General features: G+C 42.5%; 1 protein-coding gene and 1 long non-coding RNA gene across 3 annotated transcripts in view; one reads left to right on the top strand and one right to left on the bottom strand.

Annotated features, from left to right (window-relative positions):
• The window catches only part of YLPM1 (YLP motif containing 1), a 62,426-nt gene extending 48,342 nt beyond the window's left edge, over positions 1-14,084 (bottom strand). For both annotated transcript variants that reach the window (XR_006270123.1, XM_043472552.1), the window contains exons 1-4: positions 13,050-14,084; positions 3,667-3,903; positions 2,502-2,681; positions 61-1,055 (exon numbers count right to left, since the gene is read on the bottom strand). Coding sequence is in view for 1 of the 2 variants with exons in the window: in XM_043472552.1 (XP_043328487.1) it covers positions 61-1,055; positions 2,502-2,681; positions 3,667-3,903; positions 13,050-13,925 (2,288 nt within the window). In the remaining variant the exon portion in view is untranslated. The remainder of the gene's footprint in view (positions 1-60; positions 1,056-2,501; positions 2,682-3,666; positions 3,904-13,049) is intronic.
• Positions 14,085-14,174: 90 nt separating this feature from the next.
• The window catches only part of LOC122443860, a 24,890-nt gene continuing 16,276 nt past the window's right edge, over positions 14,175-22,788 (top strand). Inside the window, exons 1-2 of the long non-coding RNA XR_006270124.1 lie at positions 14,175-14,401; positions 16,110-16,292. This is a non-coding gene — a long non-coding RNA (uncharacterized LOC122443860). The remainder of the gene's footprint in view (positions 14,402-16,109; positions 16,293-22,788) is intronic.

Raw genomic sequence — 22,788 nt, 5'->3', positions numbered from 1 at the left:
CAGCCATCATCCACCCCCCACCACTTCCCACCCCCTCCCCAAATAAAAAGGCAGACCTACCTTGGGCCTCTTGGACCTTCCAAGTAACTGCTTCTAGGAGGATCTGGAAGCAGTCCACCTGACCTCCCTGGCATATCCTTGACTGCGGTGAGTGGCTGAGATGGAGCAGCTGAAGACTCCCCAAGTCCTGGCTCGGATGAGAACGAACTGTACGGCAGAGTAGACTTGCTCAGAGGAGCTTTGGAATTCACTTGGTCTGAGGGGCCAAGGGCTGACTGCAGTGGAGGATGGTAAACCGAGGGTGGGGCTGAACCAAAAGACACAGGGGTGGGCAGCAGTGCTGGTCGAGGTTTCTCGGGAACTTGTGAGTTCTGAGAGCTGGAGGCGGGTGGAACTGGGGCTGCTGTCAAGGGAGGAGGCATCCCCTGCGGAACTCCGGGGGGAGGGATTCCTGGAGGAGGTGTGGCTGAAGACAGCGGGGCAAGGGGCATGACAGGGGGAGGTGCAGTCGAAGACAGAGAAGGCGGTGGAAGGACCGGCGGCGGCCCTGCTGAGGACAGAGAAGGCGGGGGGAGGACGGGCGGTGGCCCCGCGGAAGAAAGAGACGGAGGCATCACAGGTGGGGGCACAGAGCTCGGTAGAGACGGTGGCATCACGGGTGGGGGCATGCCAGGTGGTGGGACTGACGTTGGCAGGGCTGGGGGCATCACTGGCGGTGGCAGCGATGGCGGCAATACCGGCGGGGGCATCGTTGGCGGGGGCGGAGGCATCTGAGAATAGGGGACAAACGGGGGTGGCATGGACATGTTCCCCATGTACTGGTTCTTCACGTTCTGAAGTGTGCTGACTTTGTCCTGGAGATAGGTCTGAGTGGCTTTCATGTGTCCCTGCCACGTTTTCCACTGCTTCTCATACTCCTGGAGCTGATCTTTGTGAGGGTAGGAGTGGAGCTGCTCCTCCCACAGCTGAAACTCCCGCTCCCATTCTTGGTAGAGGTGTTGGAACTGCTGCTGCTGCATCTCGTAGTGCCGCATCTGCACATCTACGGACATGGTCTACGAACAGAGGGATGCAAATGACTCTTAAGACATTCACAGGAGAGAAGTAATTTTAAGCTGAAATATCAAGGAGTCAAGGGCGCTTGAAGCCTTATGAACTCGGAGCACAACACTAAGGAACGCTAAGGATAAGCTTGTTAAATCCCTTCAATAGTGACCATTCGCCTTTCTCCTTTTAACTTAATTATGTAAGTCATCACAGAGTCGGAAAAAAAAATCAACTGCACTTCCCTGGTGGCGCAGTGGGTAAGAAATCTGCCTGCCAACGCAGGGGACCTGAGCTTGATCCCTGCTCAGGGAAGACCCCATATGCCCACAACAAAGCCCACGTGCCACAACTACTGAGACCGTGCTCTAGATCCCACGAGCCACAACTACTGAGACCGTGCTCTAGATCCCACGAGCCACAACTACTGAGACCGTGCTCTAGATCCCACGAGCCACAACTACTGAGCCCTCATGCTGCAACTGCTGAAACCCATGCGCCTAGAGCCTGTGCTCTGCAACAAGAGAAGCCAGCGCAATGAGAAGCCCGTGTATCGCAACTAGAGTAGCCTCCGCCCTCTGTAACTAGAGAAAGCCTGCACAGCAACAGAGACCCAGCATAGCCAAAAATAAATAATTTTTTAAAAAATAAAAGGATATGCTTCAAAAAAAAAAATCAACTAAACACTAAAGCAAATATAAAATCTCAGCAGTATTTTTCAAGTTTTTAATATTACTATAGATCCTTTTAATACTATAACTGAAAATGATCTGTTATAGACATAAGTTTATACCTCAAAGATACAAGACATACAAGAATTTAAGTCACTTCATCTTTTGTGATGTATTTGCATAGGCTTTCTGGGGTGGTTGCTTTGATCTTGTTGGTAGATTTTTGCTTGTATTTTTTTAGGCAAAACGCAGGTTAACTTGAAGCAACATAGGAAGTTCTGGTTCTTTCTATTTTGTTTTCTTCTGGGGGGGGGGGGGTGGCGGGCATAGTTACCTGACCAGGAATTGAATCTACACTCTCAGCAGTGAAGGCTCAGAGTCCTAACCACTGGACTGTCAGGGAATTCCCTGTGTTTTTTAAACTGAAGTCTAGTTAATTGACAATATTGTGTATCAGGTGCACGGCTATATATATATATACATATATATATATGTATGTAACATATATACACACACATTCTTTTTCAAAATCTTTTCCATTATAGGTTACTATAAGATAGTGAATATAACTTCCTGTGCTCTACACTAAGTCCTCAGTGTTTACCAGTTTTACAGACAGTAGTAGTGTGTTATCTTTTAAAATCCACAGGGGACAAATGTGACAACTACGTGGGCACTCCGGGGGAACATCTGATCCTTTTCCTTTGTCACACTTAAACCTCTTTCATGAGAAACAAATCCCTTAAACACCTGGGACAACTCCCCCACGTCCCGGGGAGCTCTCACCTGGATGTGTGGGGGATGCTGGATAACCTGCTGGTACTGCTGCAGGATCTGCTGGAGCTGAGTGTGCTTCTGCATGATTCCCTGGTACTGGAAGCCAACTCGATGCTGCTGGTGCTGCTGCCAGTGCGCGGCTGCAGCCTGCAACTGCTTTAACCTGGCGTCTTCTTCCGGGTCCTCAGACTGAAGGTCAAAGAGGGGATATATTTTTTTCTAAGTCATAAACAGCAACCAAGTTACAAGAAACCTGAATATGTAATAAAGTATTATGCTATAATAGTATGGTATCATAAAGTCCAGAATCCCTGCAACTCTGGCTGAGAAAAGCTATTCTATCTTTAGATAAAATACTTAGTTCTGTTAAAATCTTAGTGTCTTATCCTGTGATCATGAATACTAACACAAAGGAATTTACAAATCCCACAGTCTTTGCTAGAATAATCACCTCACTGTTCCTAAACAGGATAACCATTTCCCCAGCAGAAAGTGATCCACGGTTAGTGTCCTTTCCACTATATGAGAAACCTCTTTTTCACCATTAGTCACTTTTCACCAGCTGACTACAGTGTAATCATTATGTTTCATTAATGTTTCCACATAAGGCTCTTGGGAGAACAATGACCTTTGGACCAATGTGAGGACTTTCCATGTGCCAGTCAGTAGGTTAAGCTTCACGGATTATCACTCACATTTAATGCTTCACTGGCTCCAAAAAAAGCTACAATTTAAATATGCCCATTTTGTAGATGAGGATATTGAAGCATAGAATGGTGAACTAACTTGCTCAGAGTCACCACCAGTAAGAAGCAGTGCCTGGACTACAGCCCAGGCAGTTTGACAATAAAGCTGAATCTCTTAAATTATTGCCTGTGCTGTCAACATAAAAACATCCACCCTGGCATCCCTTTAGTGCTTAGATGCTCAATTCAGAAGAGTGTCTAATTCTTCAATTTCACTTAAACCATGAAAAAAATGTTCTTTTCTAAATCCCTTGCATACATCTGATTATTCGACAGAAGAAATTTTACATCAACTTAAAAAAAAAAAATGAAAAAAATATATCCATTTAAAACAAAGGTATATATACAGACATACATACATACATATATATGAATCAGAAAAAAAGCTGAACAATTTAAAAATACCAAGTAATTAATTTCATGGTTACCTGGGGCTCCTCAGGTGGGAGAGGAGGTGCTACATCTTCATTAGTGGGTGGTAATGGGGGCTCCTCAGATGCAGGGGGTTCTGGTACTTGGCTGGTGGCAGGTACAGTAACTTCTTCTTTCACTGGCTCAGCTGCGTCCTTTGCTACAATAGGACCCTTTTTGTGTCCTGGCAAATGCACTTTCGTCCTCTGCTGCAAACTAAGCAGGTGCTGTCGATACCAATACTGCTGCTGTTCCTACAAGAGAAACCATTTTTTTTTTCTTAAGAATTTTAGTTGACAATCCTATATATCTGCAATTTGGTTTTGACAGAGAGCTACATCTGTGTCTGTGTTCACGTACTTATACATAATAAAAGGTAAAGCTGAACTGAGAAAGGCAAATAAACAAGATCTTTCCATTTCCCCCCCAAATGTATATAATTAAGTTAAACCAGGAAAAGGGGACGACAGAGGATGAGACGGTTGGATGGCATCACCGACTCAATGGACGTGAGTTTGGGTAAACTCCGGGAGTTGGTGATGGACAGGGAGGCCTGGCATGCCTCATGGGGTTGCAGAGAGTCGGACATGACTGAGCGATTGAACTGAACTGAAGTTAAACCATATATATTAATTCAATATACTTCTCTACTGTCTTAAAAAACAAACAAACACGCTTTTGGAGGTGAAAGCAGTCTTTCTCTAAACGACCAGAGTAAATCCTTCCAGTATTCACAGCTACTTGTTTTTAACTTGCCTTTTAGTTTGTTAAGTTTTATCCATAGCGGTCTCATGATTAACGAATATAACCAACAGTCCTACCTCCTTTCTCAGTCTTCTCTTTGGCATTGTCCTTCCCTCTTTTAAGCCCCTGCTGTATCATTAATCTTTCTCTTTTAACTTTATTTCCTTATTTTTGGCTGTGCTGGGTCTGTGTGGCTAAGCAGGCTTTCCTCCAGCTGCAGGGCGTGGACCGCTCACCGTGGTGACTTCTCCGCCTGTGGAGCACAGGCTCTCGTAGCTGAAGCACAGGGGCTCAGGAGCCGTGGCTCCCGCGCTCTAGAGCAGTCTCAACAGCTGCGGCGCACGGGCTCAGCGGCTCCGTGACACGTGGGACCTCGCCAGACCAGGGACTGAAGCTGTGGCCCCTGCACTGGCAGGCAGATTCTTCACCACTGAGCCACCAGCGGAGCCCGGTATCATTAATCTTGCCACACCAAGGGATACATTGTTTCAGAATGCTTTCTATGTATTGCAAAAGTTTCACTCTGTCTGCCAAATATTACTGTAATTTGATTTTCTGTATGCTTATTTCATGCTTCCACTTTCTAAAAACTACAACAATAAGTGTAATGTGGAAAAAAATTAGAAGATACAGTCTATCCTCATTACTCATGGATTCTATATTTGTGAATTGCCTATTTGCTAAAATTTATCCCTAACTCCAAAATCAATGCTCAGGGAACTTTCACAATCACTTGTGGACACTCAGAGATGGGCAAAAAATTTGAGTTACCTGAACTGCATGTTCCCAGCTGAGGCAGAAAATGGCCATGCTTGGCCTTTTTGTTGAGCTCTTGTACTGTAAATGAGTGTTCTTTTCAAGGTCTCTTTAAAGCCACATTTTTCATATTTCTGTACTTTTTGTTGAGGATTTTCCTATTTAAAATGCACCCCTCCCCCCACCACCAAGCACAGCGCTGAACTGCTGTCTACTGTCCTAAGTGCAAGAAGACTGTGGTGTGCCTTATGGAGAAAATGCATCTGTCCTGGATAAGCTTCCATCAGGCGTGTGCTATAGTGCTGTCGGCTGCTGAGTTCAATGTTCGTGAACCAACAGTATACGTTAAACACGGTGTCTAAACAGAAACACATATGAAACAAAATTATGTACTGATTGGTTGATGGAATCAACCACGTGACCAAAGGCCCACAGACACCTAACCCTGTATTTCCCAACTAGGAGCAATGGTTCAGATTTCACTAATTCAGTGTTCTTGAAAACTTAATAAAACATAAAACATCTCAAATAAAGAGACTCAACTACAAATAAGTAAACAAACAATAATTAAAATCAACTTTAAAAACTCAGCACTCAGAAATAACTACAGGATCTTCATTTTCCCAGTGTTATATAATTCCCCATGGTTACAAGGTTGTATAAGGGGAAAAAAAGCTGTCATAACACTAAAATATTCACTAATGAACTGCCCTATATACTTCTATAATTAACAACAGCATATACTTCTATTACAATTATAAAGATGCAGGATTTTATGAAAATGATATTGGAGGGGAGGATGGAGCAGTACTACCAGTTAACAACCAGAAAGAATTCTTATAACAGGAACTGCAAGAGTATGAACATCAAAGGTTGAAAAAAAGTCCCTAGAAAAATGTATAAATCCCTAAAATATTTTTTCAACATAGCCAAAAACAAATGACGACAGTATAGTGCTGTCATACAATTTTGCCACAAAAATTACAGTACAGAAACCTGATCTACACTTTGTTCTTTATAAACTCTTAAGATTCAGCTATTCTTTACAATTTTTGAGCTTTATTTTTCAAGACTGTGTCCCAAATCAAGGGTTTTTTTTACTTTTTACAATAAACTTTTGGTTCTGTGTTAAACGGATTCATGTTACTTGAATTCACTGGGATTCATTATCTTTGGATAACCAGAATTTCCTATATTGTTATTATTTTATTGTATATCCTAATTTTCCACACACAAATATACATTATATTCTTTTCTCACTAAACATACTGTTTTGTTATCTGTTTTTTCCATCACAGAATGTAATTTTCTTGGGAGAGAGATGTCTCATGCTTTTCTCGTATCCTACCTGGCATTTAAGCACACTGCTGGAGTACACGGTAGAAAGTCAGTAAGCGACCGCTGAGCAGCTAAACACTGCTCTTCTAGGCTACTAATTTCTGTGACCTGAAACTTGCTGCAATCCATTAGAAGAATAAATGCCATCTCACTAACTTCATCTTGAAGTTTGGGTCACAACTAGATTTTTTTTCTTTTTGATTATCATACACATAATCATCAGCTCCTGGAATGTAATTACTTTTACTATCCAACATGAAAAAAAAAAAAATCACACTGCTATGACAGTCAACAATAATGTGGTATTAAAACATTTTTAACTTTCTTCCATTATTCTATGAAAATACTGAAAAACACTTATCTTTTAGCTTTAAAAAATTAATAAACTCTTTCAAGTAGAAGCTAAAAGTTTCCCTTTTTAAAGTTGCTTTGAAAGCATTACCAAAAGATACAAAGATGCAAGCCATCTTTCCTAAAACTAGAAGCCAGTGGCTATAGATATGAAGATTCTTCAGGTCTAGATTCTTTATCAATCTGCACCAACCTTATTTTCATGCTTTCTATCTTTGTCTTAGACCTAGTCTAAGATTAAGAACCTTGTTAGGAACTCAAGTACTTGTTGGTTTATGGATAGCATGCACTGCAGGTCTATTTCCATTTAATATGAACCCAATAAGCAGAACCCAGTTCTAATTCAATCCCAGGACAAGGTTCTGGCACATCTTTAAAGCTCTACAAATGAATGATGATGAAATCATTCAGAAATGTCCTCAGTGATCCCAGAGAAGGCTGCTTGCTTTATCTTTATTTTAGAAACGAATAAAAACGTGCCTGGACTTGATAATGAAGCTGAAATAGTAGCCAGTTCTTCTGAATATCCCATTGTATCAGACAACTTCATTTCATATAGGATGTTAGGTCATTCGTAGAGGAAAAACAAAGTACATGTCACATTCAAAAAGAGACTGAATGGAGTTCAAAAGTAAGGATGTATTCATCACAAATACCATTACCAAAAAGATGCTAATTAATTCAGCAAGTACTCACTGACTACTTGCTACCAGTACAGTAAGGAACCAGGTACTGAGTGATTCTCCAAGTAGGGAAATATAAAGAAGGAGGAACAGAGAGAGAATGAATGAATATATGTGTATATCTATGTGATGCTTTAAAGATTAATTCTGAAAAGTTGCCTTTCCTATCCAGGTTGATTAGGATAAATGCCTGTAACACTAAATATTCAATGCCATATCCTAAAGCAAGTGGTTTGGGGAGAGAAGACTTGGTAAAATGATGAAACGGATTTCCATTTGAAAAATTCACTTAAAATATATTTATTTACAGTATTTTTAAAGTTCCCACTCTATTTCAGGAATTAATGTCACCAGATAATCTTTATCCCATTTTAGGGAAAAAACAAAAAACTCCTTTACTTTCCTCTTCCTCCAGCTCCTGCCCACATTCTCTCTCTCCTTCAGTCAAACTTCTTGAAAGAGTTGTCTATACTCACCATCCCCATTTCCTCACCTTCCATCACTCCTCAAATCAATGCAATATGGCTTCAGTCACTATGAAACTGCTCCTGCCAAGGTCAACAATAATCTACGTGTCAGTAAATGCAAAAGATAACTCATGGTCTTCATCTTGCTTGACCTCTCAGCAGTGACACAGTTGACCACTCTCTCCTCCTAGAAACAGTCTTCCTCTCACTTCTGTGGCACTTCGCTGTCCTGATTTTCCATCTATTTATTCGGCCTCTCTTCCTAGTGGTTCCCTTAGATACTGCGGTTCTGCAGGGCTAGGCTCAATGTCCTTTAAACTTGATTCTTGCTCTAAACACACTCCTCAGGAGACCTCATCCATTTCTGTGCCTTCAAATATCATTTTTATGCTGATGACTCACAAGTCCATCACGTCTCTCAGATCTGGCTCCTAGAATCCAAACCCATACCTAACTTCCAACTGGACATCTCCATTTGGAATCTTTTATCTCAAGGATCTTAAACTCAGTAAATCTAAAACTTAAACTCATCACTTTCTTTTCATCCCCAGACCTGCTGTTCCCTTTCCTGTAGGCTATTAGTATATGGAACCATCATCCACCCAGTTTCCTATCTCAGAAACCCAGCAAGCATCCCTGATGCCACCCTCTCCACTACTACTCAATCTCCAATTGGATTCTAGCACCTAAATATTTCTCCAGTCTTTCCACTTCTCTCCATCTTTTCCATCACCATCCAAGTCCAAGCCACTGTTAACTCCTGCCTGGAGCACTCTCTAGATCACTCTTGTTCTTTTCGACTCCACTCTCCCCAAAGCAGAATGAACTTTCAAAAGGCCAATCTGGCACAATGCCCATATAAAACCCTTCAATGGCTTCTACTACCCTTAAGATGAAGTCTCACCTTGACCTTTCAGTCAACCTTACTGAACTTAATTCTTTGAACTCCTATCTGGTTATTTCCTAACCCTTCTTCAGATTTCATTTAAATACTACTTGTAAAGGGAGATCTCTTCAATGAGGTTAGAGCTCCTGGCTATATTCAATCATTCGAAAAATATTTATTATTCACCTACTATGTGTTAGACCCTAGCAAGGCACTGTGACTACAATGGTGAACTTAAAAAAGCTCACCTTTTCCTATTCCTATGGCACTGTCTAGTGACATTCTCTATTTTATAATTCCTCAGCACTTTATACTTCTCTTAATTACTTTTTAAATGTCTTTTTCTCCCATTGGAACAAATCCAATGAGAGGAGGTACCTTGCCTATTTTGATCACCATCTCATCTCCAGTACTAAGCGCAGTTCTTGGCACACAGTTGTTAACAAATATTTGAATATTAAATAATGACTAAAAACTCTAATCAAAGTCAACAACTTTACCTAAGTTTTGAGAATAAAAAAATAAATTACAATTCATGAAAAAATAAAAGACTAGTATGCATTTTACCTAGCTACTTCATTAAACTCAGAGAAAAGTTAATTCTTCAAAAATCATATTCCATTAAATCAACACTTTACGATGAAAACTAGAAATTACATGGAAGACTATCAAGCATTTATCCTTTATATACTAACTGCATTTCCAATCAAATAGCCCTAGTTTATGAGTGATAAAGTTTTTCTTTATGAAATGCCTGATGGTAAATGTAGAAGAAATGGCAGAAAAAAATCACCACATTGTAACCTCTAATTAAGAAATGATTTACTCAAAGACCATCAATGGATGAAGCACTAGATGAAACATTAGATGCAGTATTTACGGGAAGCTTTACAGCGGAGGAACGGACTGTCACGCCCTAAGCAATCTTGGCACCACTATGGGACAATCAGGTATTGAGTGTCTCCTGATGGGATGCCAAAGAAGTACACAGTGCTCCCTAGTTACAAAATCCCCTTGCCAAAAGGTGAACTTAAACCTAAGAGGGTTTCATCATTAATGTCTAGTTTACAAAACGCATGGGAGAGAGAAAGGAACCAGCCAAACACCACTATGAGACAACAGACAAATTCAGAACGTGGGACATTCTCTAGGACAACCAACATAGATTTTTCATCAAGATCAATGGCAGGAGCAGAAAGAGAGACTAGGAGAGACTGACCTGAATCAGGTGTTCTTAAGGGAGAGTGATTTTGCCCCCAGGATATTTGGCAACATCCAGAATATTTTTGGTTTTCACAACCAGGTGCTGCTACTGGCATCTAGCAGGGAGAGGCTGCTAAACATCCTGCAATGCACAATACAGCGCTACAACAAAATTATTCTGCCCAAAATGCCTCAACTGAATCCCAACTGGAACAAGCCCTCAAAACATTATTGAGTCCAGTTGGGGATTTTAACATGGATAAATCCAAGGAATTATTTTGATTAGTATGATGAGATAATAGGGGAAATGTAAATAGGTCAGGTATTAGATGATAGATAGAAACCTGTTAATTTTGTCAGGCGTTATAATGTGTGTTTACCTTAGAAAAAAGTCCTTTAAAAAAAAAGATGTCAATTAATTAAAAGTGCAGGAATGAAATGACATGAGATCTAAGAGTCACGTAAAAATATTTCAAGCAAGAACCACAATAAAGGCCTAGGTAAAGCATATATGGCAAAATCTTGATACTTGTTGAATCTGAGTGATGGGTATGGGGGGGAATCATAGTATTTTCTCTACTTTTGTGCATATTTTAAATCTTTCACCATAAAAACATTTTTAATGACATACTCCAAAAACAAACTATGAATCAACAAAGAAGGGTTAATTGTCAGAGATTGGCAGTGTCATGAAGAAGATGTTTGTTATCTAATAAACCAAAGTATCCTAAGTCTAGAACATGAAAACTCTTGTATCTTACTCAACACATCTTTGTGGGAAGCCGACAGTTTGCAAGGCACTGTCCTAGGTGCTACAGGGGATAAAAAGGTGAACATAGAGAAGAGACTTTGGGACACAGGGGGAAGGAGAGGGTGGGACAAATTGAGAGAGTAGCACACTTTATCATACACACATTATCATATGTAAAACAGACAGCTAGCAGTAAGTTACTGTGTAACACAGGAAGCTCAACCCAGTGCTCTGTAACAACCTAGAGGGGTGGGTTGGGGTGGGGAGTGGAGGGAATTTCAAGAGGGAGGGGACATATCTATACTTATGGCTGATACACATGACTGTATGGCAGAAACCAACACAACATTATAAAGCAATTATCCTTCAATTAAAAATAAAAATTAAAAAATAAAAATAAAAAAACAACAAAAATTTTTTAAAAAAAGGTGAGACAGTCTCTTTCTGCAAAGGACTTATAATTTGAACAGAACAGAACCAAATCACATGGGTAAGCTGAGGCATGGCTTCATAGACAGCTGATATCAGAGGGTTGAAGAAGTTGGGACAAATTCTAGAGAGAGGTTTAAAAAAAAAACCACCTTAAGAGGCTTAGCAAGGGCCTTCTTGTTCTGATCCATTCACACCTCTCAAACCTCATCTTCCACCACTTTCTTTCTGGCTGTCATCAAAGAATTTGAGGCACTGAATAGTCAAAGCACTAAAGATGTTCACCACAGACAAGGGTACAAAAGCAGAAAAGCAGTGTTCATGTTTATATTAAGGACTGGCTTGATCCGCCCCCCACCACTACCAAAAAACCCCCAATTCATTTGTCTCTCTAAAAGCCAGAAAAAGTCTAGTAGAGATGAGAATATAAATGTCATATTTTGGCTTGGACTAACTCTGAGAATGGTTGGCAAAAACAACAACCACCAAAAAAAAACAAAAAAAAACTGGAAATTTCAGAGAGGGGTGGTAAAGGGGGAGAAATTCTGTCTCTATAATAGAGGAATCTGAGGAAACAACCTGATGGGATGGTACTAATTTGGTGTAAGCTAACAGAATCTCTCACTCTAATGTTTTACCCCAGCATCTCAGCTGTTTTCTCCTGATGATGTGCCAAGCACAACATATTACTTACTTAAAACAACTCCATTTCTTTTCTTAATTTCTAATGCCAAACCACTGTAAAATTAGAGTGCTGCATTCCCATCTTTCGGAAATCTTTTATATGCAAATCTGAGTTTGTAGATTAAAAGATTCTCTTTTCATTAGGGAATCTAGGTAGATTAGGAATTGCTAAAAGTGTCTATTTTAAGAAATCAAAACAAATGATTTCTTCCACTTCATCTTCTTTCTTAAGAAATGAATTCATTTATTACTGCTACTCTATCAATCTTTGACATGGAAGCATCACTTCAAACAGAAGTTGAGAAGAGCTCTCTCAAGAATGGAGAGATGTCATGAAAACTTTTTTTTTTTTTTACAACTTGGCCAAATTCCAAGGCTGTTACTCTGGAGTAAATGGTAACAATAATGCAATCCAGCAAATTGGTCATGTCTTAAAACTATCTTTAAGTGATGTGAGAAAAGAGAGGTATGGGGTCAATTCCTGAAATGACCAATAGACTCCCAAAAAGGTCAAATATGTAGACTTCCCTAGGTATGGCATATATATCTAAGAACACAATTAGGATGTTCCTGATTAGAATAAGATTCCCATCCTTCATTTGCTGAGATTAACTCAGGAAATTGACAGCTATTAGTGGCCCTTAACTTTCTTTTAAAGGAGCTAACTGGTCATAAGATTTATATTCATTTCAAGTGTCAGCCCTTTGAGAAGCTCCTTTTTTTTACGCTGCCTCTCAAATACAATTTTAAGTTACGATTCGGCGAGGTGTGGGGGGGGGGGGGGAGGCCCTTTGCAACAGCAACAAAACCTAAAAGGCTGGTTAAAGGAAATCAAAGAATGCATCTGGGAACTAACTCTTGATCCACCCAATTACTCTGGTGTTTAGAAATCCTCAAACACTGTTCTTCTAATAACCCACGTTTAGCGGATTAAAAAGCTGGGGTGTCAGATCCCTGACTTTTGTGAAATCCTTTGGAGTGTAGATTTGCTCGTTATTGTTGGGGGAGGGGGGAGGGAATCAGGCCAAGCACTAGGTATTGCTCCCAGGGCCAGCTCACTTAGGGCCCTCTAGGTGAAAGACTCAACTCTGGGCAGGAGTTTTCTTACCTGTGGAGTCATCGTAGAGGGGTCTGGCTCAGGGGCAGCTTGCTGCTGTTCAGCGCTCTTGTTCTTGGCCCCACTCTCCAAAGGTTCTTGCTGGACAGTTGTCTTATTCCCAGGAGGGGCGGACGGCGGTGGCGGGGCCAGCAGCTGGGGTTTAGAATGGCCTTGGGAAGGGCGGGAAGGAGATGCCTGAGAAGAGGGCAAATAGGACTGCGAATGGCTCATGTAGGACTGCGAGGAGGACGAAGAGGAGGAGTAGGACGGGGTGGGCGCCAGGTAGGACTGGGACGGTGGGGACTGGGAAGGGGACGGCTGGGCGGGGGGCAAGTAGGGCTGAGATGAGGCCGGAGGGTAGTACGAGGGCGGCGGCTGAGGCGGGGGCAGGTAGGACTGAGACGGAGGCATGTAGGACCCCGGCGGCACCGGGGGCGACTCCGGGGGGGAATCCAGCTCCATGGGAACCAAACCAGGAGGCCCGTCTCGTTGGTGGTGGAGCATCTGATGTTTGTACTGCTGCTGCTTCTGATAGCTGAGGGCCGGCCCGGGCGGCGGGGGCATCGGCGGCGGCGGCGGCTGCCAGTCCCCGTAGCCGCCCCCCGGCATCCCCGGCGGGGGCGGCAGCGGGGGCGGCGGGAGGTGATGGGGCTGCAGCACGCACTGCATCTGCTTCTGGTGCATCTGCTGCAGCTGCTGGAGCTGAGCCAAGTGCTGCTCGCGGAAGCTCATGAAGCCGGAGGAGGAGGGAGCGGCGGGAGTCGTCGAGCTCGAGTACCCGGGCCCCGGCGAGGCCTCAGGAAGCGCCACCGGAGGCGGCGGCGGGACCGGCGGCGGCGGCGGGTAGTGGCTGCTCCCGCCATAGCGGCCCCAATTCGGGTACATATCGGGAGAAGGAGGGCGCGGCGCTCGTCCCGGCGCCGTTACTCGTCGCAACCGACCCTCCAGGAGCGGCGGCGGCGGCGGCGGCGACAGCCGGAACTCGCGGCGCCTACAGGCCCCGGAGCGTGTAAACCGAGCGCGCCAGTGCGCCGGCGCTACCGAGCTGGGCCCGCGACCGGGAAGGTTGGGGGGACGTACGAGCGCGACTACGCCTGCGCAGTGGCCACAGAGCGGAGAACAAAGGCGAGATAGAGCGGTCCCGTCCTCAGCGGCTCTCGGTTGCCATCTTTCTTCCGGTTAGGGTAATGTCGGGGCGAGTAGAAGATTGCCGTAGAACCATAGAGTCTCATCGCTGAAAACGGTGGTAGAGATCCTATCGCTCTACGGGTTCATTTTTGAATGGAGAAAAAAAAAAAGGTTCCATTCACAATAGCAACGATCGCAACAACAACAATAAAAAAGAAAAACCTGTGAAGCAGGTAGGACTAACACTGAAAAGAAATATGTAGAATCTATATAAAGGAAACTATAGAACCGTAGCGAATCATATCCGAATGGAATAAAATTAGACTTGAAGTAATGGAGAGGTTTACCATGGTTCTGAATGAAAAGAAGAAAAAGTATAAAGATGTCAGTTCTCAAATTAAGTGAATAGGCTTCAGTCAGTTCTAACAAAAAATCCAATTGGGAACAAATCTGTGAAGATGTATTCTGAAGACAGAGTGTAAATCTTCACCAATTCCTGCAGGTATTGTAAAAGCGGAGAAGGGGAATTCTTTAGAATAATTCAATGCAGAAAAATTTACTTTGGAGAATATCAGCCAAGGGGAAGAGAGTAAATGCCAGATAACAAGATTGTCCAGAGAGGACTAGATTGGATTTAGAAAATAATCCAGTCTCATGTAAGACTAAACAGGAACTCCTTTGGCTTGAATGAATCACTGAAAAACAAAACTGATACACCCTGAATTCTGAAAAACAAAACAAAAAACTATGAGACTGTTAAGTGTGTCAGTTGTGCACCACTTAAAGATTTGACATTGCTTCTATCCCAACAACCCAGATCTTCACCTCTCTTAGGAGGTGAATGTGAGTAGAAAGTGGGGCAACTAAGTATCCTTCAGAAAAAAGAGCTTTTCATTCTCAAATAGAAATTTAGTTGTGTTCCTTTTAATTTTTATTGAAATATAAAGTGCATACCTAAAATAACAAATCATACATACAGCTTAGTGAATTTTCACAAACCAATCACACTTGTGTTCAGATCAAGAGACAGAACATAACCCAACTCAGAAACCCACTTACTTGTAATTTTAATATTTTCAATTGAAATTCTCCTTGAAAACTATAGAAATAAATGTAATTTCCTGTAGAACAGACTTAAGGAGAAAGATTTGTATGAGTAATGAGAAAATCATCTCATTAGATGCAGAAAAAGAATGTGATAAATTTCAATGTCCATTTATGGGTTTGTTTTGTTTTGGTTTTTTTTTGGCTGCCTTGGGGCCCACTGTGTGCAGGCTTTCTCTAGTTGCAAGCAGTGGCTCCTCTCTAGTTGCCATGCACAGGCTTCTTGCAGTGTCTTCTGTTGCGGAGCCGGAACTTTAGGCGTGTGGGCACACAGCTGTGTCACACGGGCTTCGTTGCCACACTGCATGTGGGATCTTCCCTGACCAGGGACCAAATCAGTGTCCCCTGCATTGGCAGGCAGATTCTTAACCACTGAACCACCAGGGAAGTTCTCCATTTATGACCTTTTAAAAATATTTACTTAATTAATTAATTTGGCTGCATCAGGTCATAGGTGCGGCATGCAGGATCTTTAGGTGTGGCATGTGGGATCTAGTTTCCTGATCAGAGATGGAACCCGAGTCCCCTGCGTAGGGAGCACAGTATCTTAGCCATTGAACCACCAGGGAAGTCCCATCCATTTATAATTTTTAAAAAGATTTGCAAGTCAGAAATAAAAGGAAACTTCCTTGACCTTATACACAGAGTACTTACTAAGAAAACTACAGCAGACATCACAATGCTGAAGAGTTGAAAGTTTTCCCACTGAGATCAAGAACAGATGTTCACTACTATCACATCTGTTATGGGTTGAATTTTGTTCCTCCTCCCCCATCCCCAAAAGATTTTTAGGTCCTCACCCCCAGCACCTCAGAATGTAACCTTATTTGGAAATAGGTTTGTCCCAGGTGTAGTTTATTAAGATGACCTCATACTGGAGTAGGATGGACCCCCATCTAATGTCTCCTTATAAGATGGCCATTTGAAGACCGCACACAGAATGCCACGTGATGCTGAAGGCAGAAATGGAGTCATGCAGCTGCAAGCCAAGGGATGGAACAGGTGGAACATACACTGCAGGTAGGAGTGTAAATTGGGATGACCACTCTGAAATACTGCTGGCACTATCTAGTAAAGCTGAACAGCCCCAGAGTCTATGACCTGGGAATCCCACTCCAACAAAGCATATAACCAACAGAAATGCATACATACATATATATATATATGTTCACTAAAAGACATGTACAAGAATATTCATAGCAAACACTATTTGTAATGACTGAAAACTGGAAAGCAACACAAATGTCCACCTGCACTAGAATAGATAATCAAATTTGTATATTTATATGATGGAATACAAAACACCAAAGAGAATGAATGATCCAAAACTACATGAAACAACTCAGATGAATCTCACAAAGTTGAGCAAAAGAAGCTAGACAGAAAAGAATATATACTGTACGTTTGCACATATATACATTTAAAAATAGGCAAAATTGATATACAGTGTTGGAATTTAGGACAGTGGAGGGACAGTTACTAAAAGGGGGCAGAAAGGGGCTTGCTGATGCTGATTCTTCATCTGGGTGCTGGTTGCATATCTAGGTTGGGTTTATGAGCAATTCATCAAGCTATACTATTTTTTGTTTGAACACTTCACTGTTTGTGTAATTCAATAATGTACCTCCAGGAAGACTGTGAAAGATGGAAGTTCCAAGGAATATTTACTATAAAATTGACCTTACAGATTGTTCAAAAATAGGCAAAATGAAATCATAATGTTGAAGTGAAGGTAGTGCCTTTGGGGAGAAGGAAAATCTTAGTGACTGGGACTGGTCACCAATAGGGTTTTTTGTTTTGTATTTAATATTTACTTATTCATTTGGCTGCATCCGGTTTTAGTGTCGGCAGGTGGGATCTTCCTTGCCGCATGCAGAATCTTTTTGTCGCAGTACGTGGGCTTCTCCAGTTGCAGGGTGACTTGTGGGATCTTGTTTCCCCAACCAGGGATCAAACTCACATCCCCTGCATTGTAAGGCAGATTCGTAACCACTGGACTGCTGGGGAAGTCCTGTAGGTAGGACTTTAAAGGGCTGACGATGTTCTGATCCTTGAACCAAGTGGTAATTATGCAAACGTTTCCTTTGTTAAAACTTCAGTTCAGTTCAGTTGCTCAGTCCTCCGACTCTTTGCGACCCTATGAATCGCAGCACGCCAGGCCTCCTTGTCCATCACCAGCTCCTGGAGTTTACTCAAACTCATGCCCATCGAGTCGGTGATGCCATCCAGCCATCTCATCCTCTGTCGTCCCCTTCTGCTCCTGCCCTCCATCCCTCCCAGCATCAGGGTCTTTTTCAATGAGTCGGCTCTTCGCATGAGGTGGCCAAAGTATTGGAGTTTCAGCTTCAGCATCAGTCCTTCCAATGAACATCCAGGACTTATCTCCTTCAGGATGGACTGGTTGGATCTCCTTCCAGTCCAAGGGACTCTCAAGAGTCTTCTCGAACACCACAGTTCAAAAGCATCAATTTTTTGGCGCTCAGCTTTCTTCACAGTCCAACTCTCACATCCATACATGACCACTGGAAAAACTTAGTGAGATGTAAATGTATCCTTTGCCGCTTTCTGATTGTGTGTTTTATTCCTCACACTTTTTAAGTTTTCAAAAGAGTGGGAAGGAGAAGAAAAATGATGATAGTGGTAAACTGAGAAAGATGAGATTAGATGGAGAAAGGTGAAAACCTTTCTCTTGGCCTTTTCCTTTCCTGCCTGGCATGGTAGGTTCTTGCTGTCAGGCCATCAATCCAGAACCCCTCCCTCAACAGGGGTCTTTCGTCTCCTCCACAAGGGGAAACAGCACTGATGTTTAAAACAGGTCCTTCCATATTTCCCTCATTGTTTTCAGATAAATTTCAGCATTGTTCTAGGTGCTATAGGAAATCCTATCCCCTACATTCTTACTCTAGGGGAAGTAACGTATAGTTGGCCATTCCAGTCTTGTAGCTTGCACAATTAATTTTCAGAAGTCACAGCAAGAAAATTCTTTAAAAGAAACCTCATTGTTTGTATGACACTCTTCTCATGACGTTTTAGTAACATTGATTTCACGTATGACCTACCTCAAGCCCATTTTTTAGAGACTAGTTTTACTAATCCAGAATGCAGAAAGTAAAGAACAATAAAAACAAGGTGGTGGTGGTTTAGTTGCTAGGTCGTGTCCAACTCTTATGACCCCATGACACGCCAGGCTCCTCTGTCCATGGGATTTTCCAGGCAAGGATATTGGAATGGGTTGCTATTTCTTTCTCCAGGGAATCTTCCCGACCCAGAGATCGACCCCTGGCCTCCTGCAATCCAACCCCAAGCCCATTTTTCAGAGACTAATTTTTCTAATCTAGAATGCAAAAACTAAAGAGCCATAAAAACACAATCTTATTCAAAATGAAGTAAGGGATGAATTAAAGCACAAATCACATGGAAGGTTGTGTGTGGGAGACTCTAGAGGAAGTCAGCTGTCAATTGTCAAGGCTGTCAAAATCAAGGCATGAGTCTTCTCTGGATTAGGTTTGTAATCCAGCTGCACTTCTCTCCTTATGTTTCATTCTTGCTGTTACTAGGGAGTCTTGGGTGAGGACTGGGATGAGGAGATAACATTTGATTGGTTAGTGGTTTGAAGCCGTATTCTGATTGGCTAGTGGCTTGCATATTATTTTGTGGAATAGAAATCCAAATGCAGCTTGTACCATTCTAAACAACAGGATCTAGAGGCAAATTATCTGCTATTGGATCTATGCATCCTTAAGATTTGGGAAGGATAGTGTGTATACTCAGGGTAACCTGGTCATACATAACCTTGACAATACGAGTGCTTCTTCCCCTTCTTATAACCATGATGTTATGCTTTCACTTTATTCTAAAAAAAAACCATAGGTGTCCATGAGTGCGTGCTTCAGTCATGTCTGACTCTCTGCCTGCCAGGGTCCTCTGTCCGTGGGATTCTCCAGACAGGAATACTGGAGTGGGCTTCCAGGCCCTCCTCCAGGGGATCTTCCTGACCCAGGGATCGAACCCCTGTCTCTTATGTCTTCTACCTTGGCAGGCAGGTTCTTTACCACTAGTGCCACCTGGCAAGCCCCATAAGTGTTCGTAAGTAATCTCAACTGCATGTGGTCAGTCCTTCATTTCCAATAGATCTGCACAGTTTAGGAGAGCCTGTAACTTATATCTGCTACAGTTCTTTGGATGTTGTCCATATAACAACAGCTAAAACTTTAAAAGAAACGTGTTTGGAAAGATATTGTAGAAGGCACAGAATAGACAAGAAGGCCATTACAACTAGGTCTAGGAGCAAAAAGCCAAGCCAGGAGCTATCCAACTATTAAAGCTCTGAATACTGTACAAAATAAGGTTAAACTCTTTTCTCCCCCCTTCAGCTACTCAATGCCTTCTCAGATCTATGGGGTGGTGAAAGGAAGGATCTGGAAGAAGGAGCCTCCAGTTCTCTCTTCAGCCTCTATGGTGAAAAGATTGGGCATTCTGATACAAATCCTAATACAACTGCACACAATTTGGGAAAGTGTTAACATCCCAAGAAAAAAAGTCTAGGTACAGTTAGGAGGAGTGGATATGAGCAAACAAAAGCAAGAAATACCCACTCCCCTGGGGGAAGGGCCTCCATTTGCAGGCAAATGGACTCAAAGTACAGGCATGAAAAGAATATTAGCATTATCAATCAAATTCAAAAAGAACACCACCAAAAAGATCTTCAGAGAGAATGAACTCAGGCTTTCTGAGCAAGGGTAAACTAGGAATGATTTTTAAATGTATATAATAGTAATATATTAATTAAGTAGTCTAGACTTCTGTAGCAATGAGGAACTGAAGTACAGTAGGTTAAACAAAAGTTCATTTTCACTCATAGAACAGTTTAGAGGTAAGCAGTCCATAGTTGTCATCTTCAGCTTAAAGCTTCCATCTCTGGGTTCAAAGTGGCTGCTCTGGCTCCTGCCAGCAAATCTGCCTCTAGTCTATGGGGAGGTAGAATCGGTTAGGTTCTGTTCAGTCTCTCAGTCCTGTCCAACTCTTTGCGACCCCATGAACCACAGCACGCCAGGCCTCCCTGTCCATCACCAACTCCCAGAGTCCACCCAAACCCATGTCCATTGAGTTGGTGATGCCATCCAACTATCTCATCCTCTGTCATCCCCTTCTCCTCCTGCCCTCAATCTTTCCCAGCATCAGGGTCTTTTCAAATGAATCAGCTCTTCGCATCAGGTGGCTAAAGTATTGGAGTTTCAGCTTCAACATCAGTCCTTCCAATGAACACCCAGGACTGATCTCCTTTAGGATGGACTGGTTGGATCTCTTTGCAGTCCAAGGGACTCTCAAGAGTCTTCTCCAACACCACAGTTCAAAAGCAACAGTTCTTCAGCACTCAGCTTTCTAGAATGGGTTAGTGGAGCATACCTTTTAAGGAGCTTGCCTTTTAAGGTCATAATCCAGAAGAGATACTTAGACCTAGCTGTCACTCCCTCAGCATTATTAAGTTCTTGATCACGTCTTATCCCAGGACTTTGCTATCTTGCTACTCCTGTTGCAAGTGTATCCCTGCTTGTGTTTATGTATGGTTTCTAATCTTGCTATAGCTGTTCAACTCTCCGTGTCTTGAGATCTAAATTCCCCAAAGACAGTGTCTGTTAAGGAAAGTCTGTTTCCTTAACAGACACTGTCTCATGAACCCCCTGCCAATCTATATGTTAGATGTTTGTGGGTAAGATGCCCTACCCTCGACCCAATTAACAGTAGTTGAGTTTGCTGATTATTGTCATGGTCCATGTTTGGGTTGGAAGAGAATTTCCAGACACGAGGCAGAGTGAGAGGAGAATAAAGTTTATTAGAGTAGGAGAGCCAAACCCTCTTGCAGGCTAGCAGCCAACTTTTATAGCCTCAAGACAGAGAAAATTCCTACTGGAATGTGGCATTAGGTGATTAGTTAGGATGCTATAAGGTGGACAACAGGGTGGGTATTTTACATAATATGGGATCAGGAAATGGGCTGGTTTAGATCCAGAGGATCATGGCAACAGTTGCTATGGGGCTTGGTCTGTTCCAGAGATTTTATTGTGTGACCTCGGTACAGGGCTCCACACCTGTGACCTTGGTGTAGAGCTCCACCATCATGAAGTACCAATTTGGCAATTAATATTGAAGGTGATTGCTCTGTAGGTGTACTATTCATGCTAGCTTTCTGTTCAGTACACAGATGGATAACCCACTGAACAATTTAGGCTCAAAGTTCTTTTACCATGTCAGTCTCAAAATGTTTATCACAATTGGCACCCATAATACAGGATTAGCCCTTATCTTTGCTGGAATAGTTCCACTTCTACTATCTTATATTTTCATTACCTATCTCAATCCTTTCTTTTTATAGCCCTCTCATTCCTAATTTTTAATATATTTGTTCACCAACTGTCTTGAGCTTCCTGTCCCTTGGCTGATTCCCCTTTTCCCAATCAACACTCTTCTAGCAGTTTCACTTTCCTATTAATTCTTTTTTAAAAATAATTTTAAAATGTATTTATCTTTGACTGTGCTGGGTCTTCACTGCTGTGCACGGGTCTTCCCTAGTTGCAGCGAGCGAGAGCTACTTCTCTGGTGGTGACATTCAGGCCTCTCATTGCAGTGGCTCTTCTCGTTGCTGAGCACAGGCTCTAGGTTGGGTAGGCTTCAGTAGTTGCAGCACGTGGGCTCCCGAGCACAGGCTCAACAGCTGTGGTGCACCGGCTTAGATGCTCAGCCGCATGTGGGATCCTTCCTGACCAGGGATCGAACCTGTGTCTCCCTCACTGGCAGGCAGACTCTTTACCACTGAGCCCCCAGGGAAGCCCCCTGTGTCAATTCTGGAACCTGTGTTATATCCCTTGCATGCATCCTCAACTCTTTTTTTCTACTGTCACGCTTGCCCTATAAACTCTCAAGTGTAGTTCATTCCACCGATCCAGAAGGATTTTGTTAAATACGTCTGTGGAAACTACATAACACACAATTGGTGCCACTACTAATTCAGGTTCTGCAGTTCTGACTGGGCATTCAACATTACTTTGCCATTTATGCGTCACTGGCATCTCTCATTCACCGCATGGCTATTTCAATCCTTCACCACTACCCCAAGCTTTGCCCCTCAATAAATGGCCTTGTTTTCAACATCACAGAGTTGAGATCAACATGATCAACATGTGATGTTTTCAGCATCACTAAGTGGAGAAAGTTGATATCAGTAGGCACAAACTCCTACTTCTTCTCACACACCCACCCACTAATTTTTCCTGCCTCCTAGCCTCCAGTTTCGGAGTGGCTCTTCTGTCCCAAGTCAATCCTGGCCTTCATGCTGTAGATCCCATCTCTTGAGCCTACTCTGTCAATTTTCTTTTTCTCTCTACTATATTTTTCACTTATTTTTTTCACCAAATTTTTTATTTTCAAAAATGCCAAATCTGTGGAGAAGTTGTCAGAGTAAGTAAATACGGTAACTCCCTGGTGATCCAGTGTTTAGGACTCCACACTTCCACTGCAA

Source organism: Cervus canadensis, chromosome 6 (assembly GCF_019320065.1).
Source record: "Cervus canadensis isolate Bull #8, Minnesota chromosome 6, ASM1932006v1, whole genome shotgun sequence".
NCBI classification, from domain to species: domain Eukaryota; kingdom Metazoa; phylum Chordata; class Mammalia; order Artiodactyla; family Cervidae; genus Cervus; species Cervus canadensis.
The sequence above is the reverse complement of the archived record's forward strand: the minus strand, read 5'-3'. Positions and strand labels throughout refer to the sequence as shown.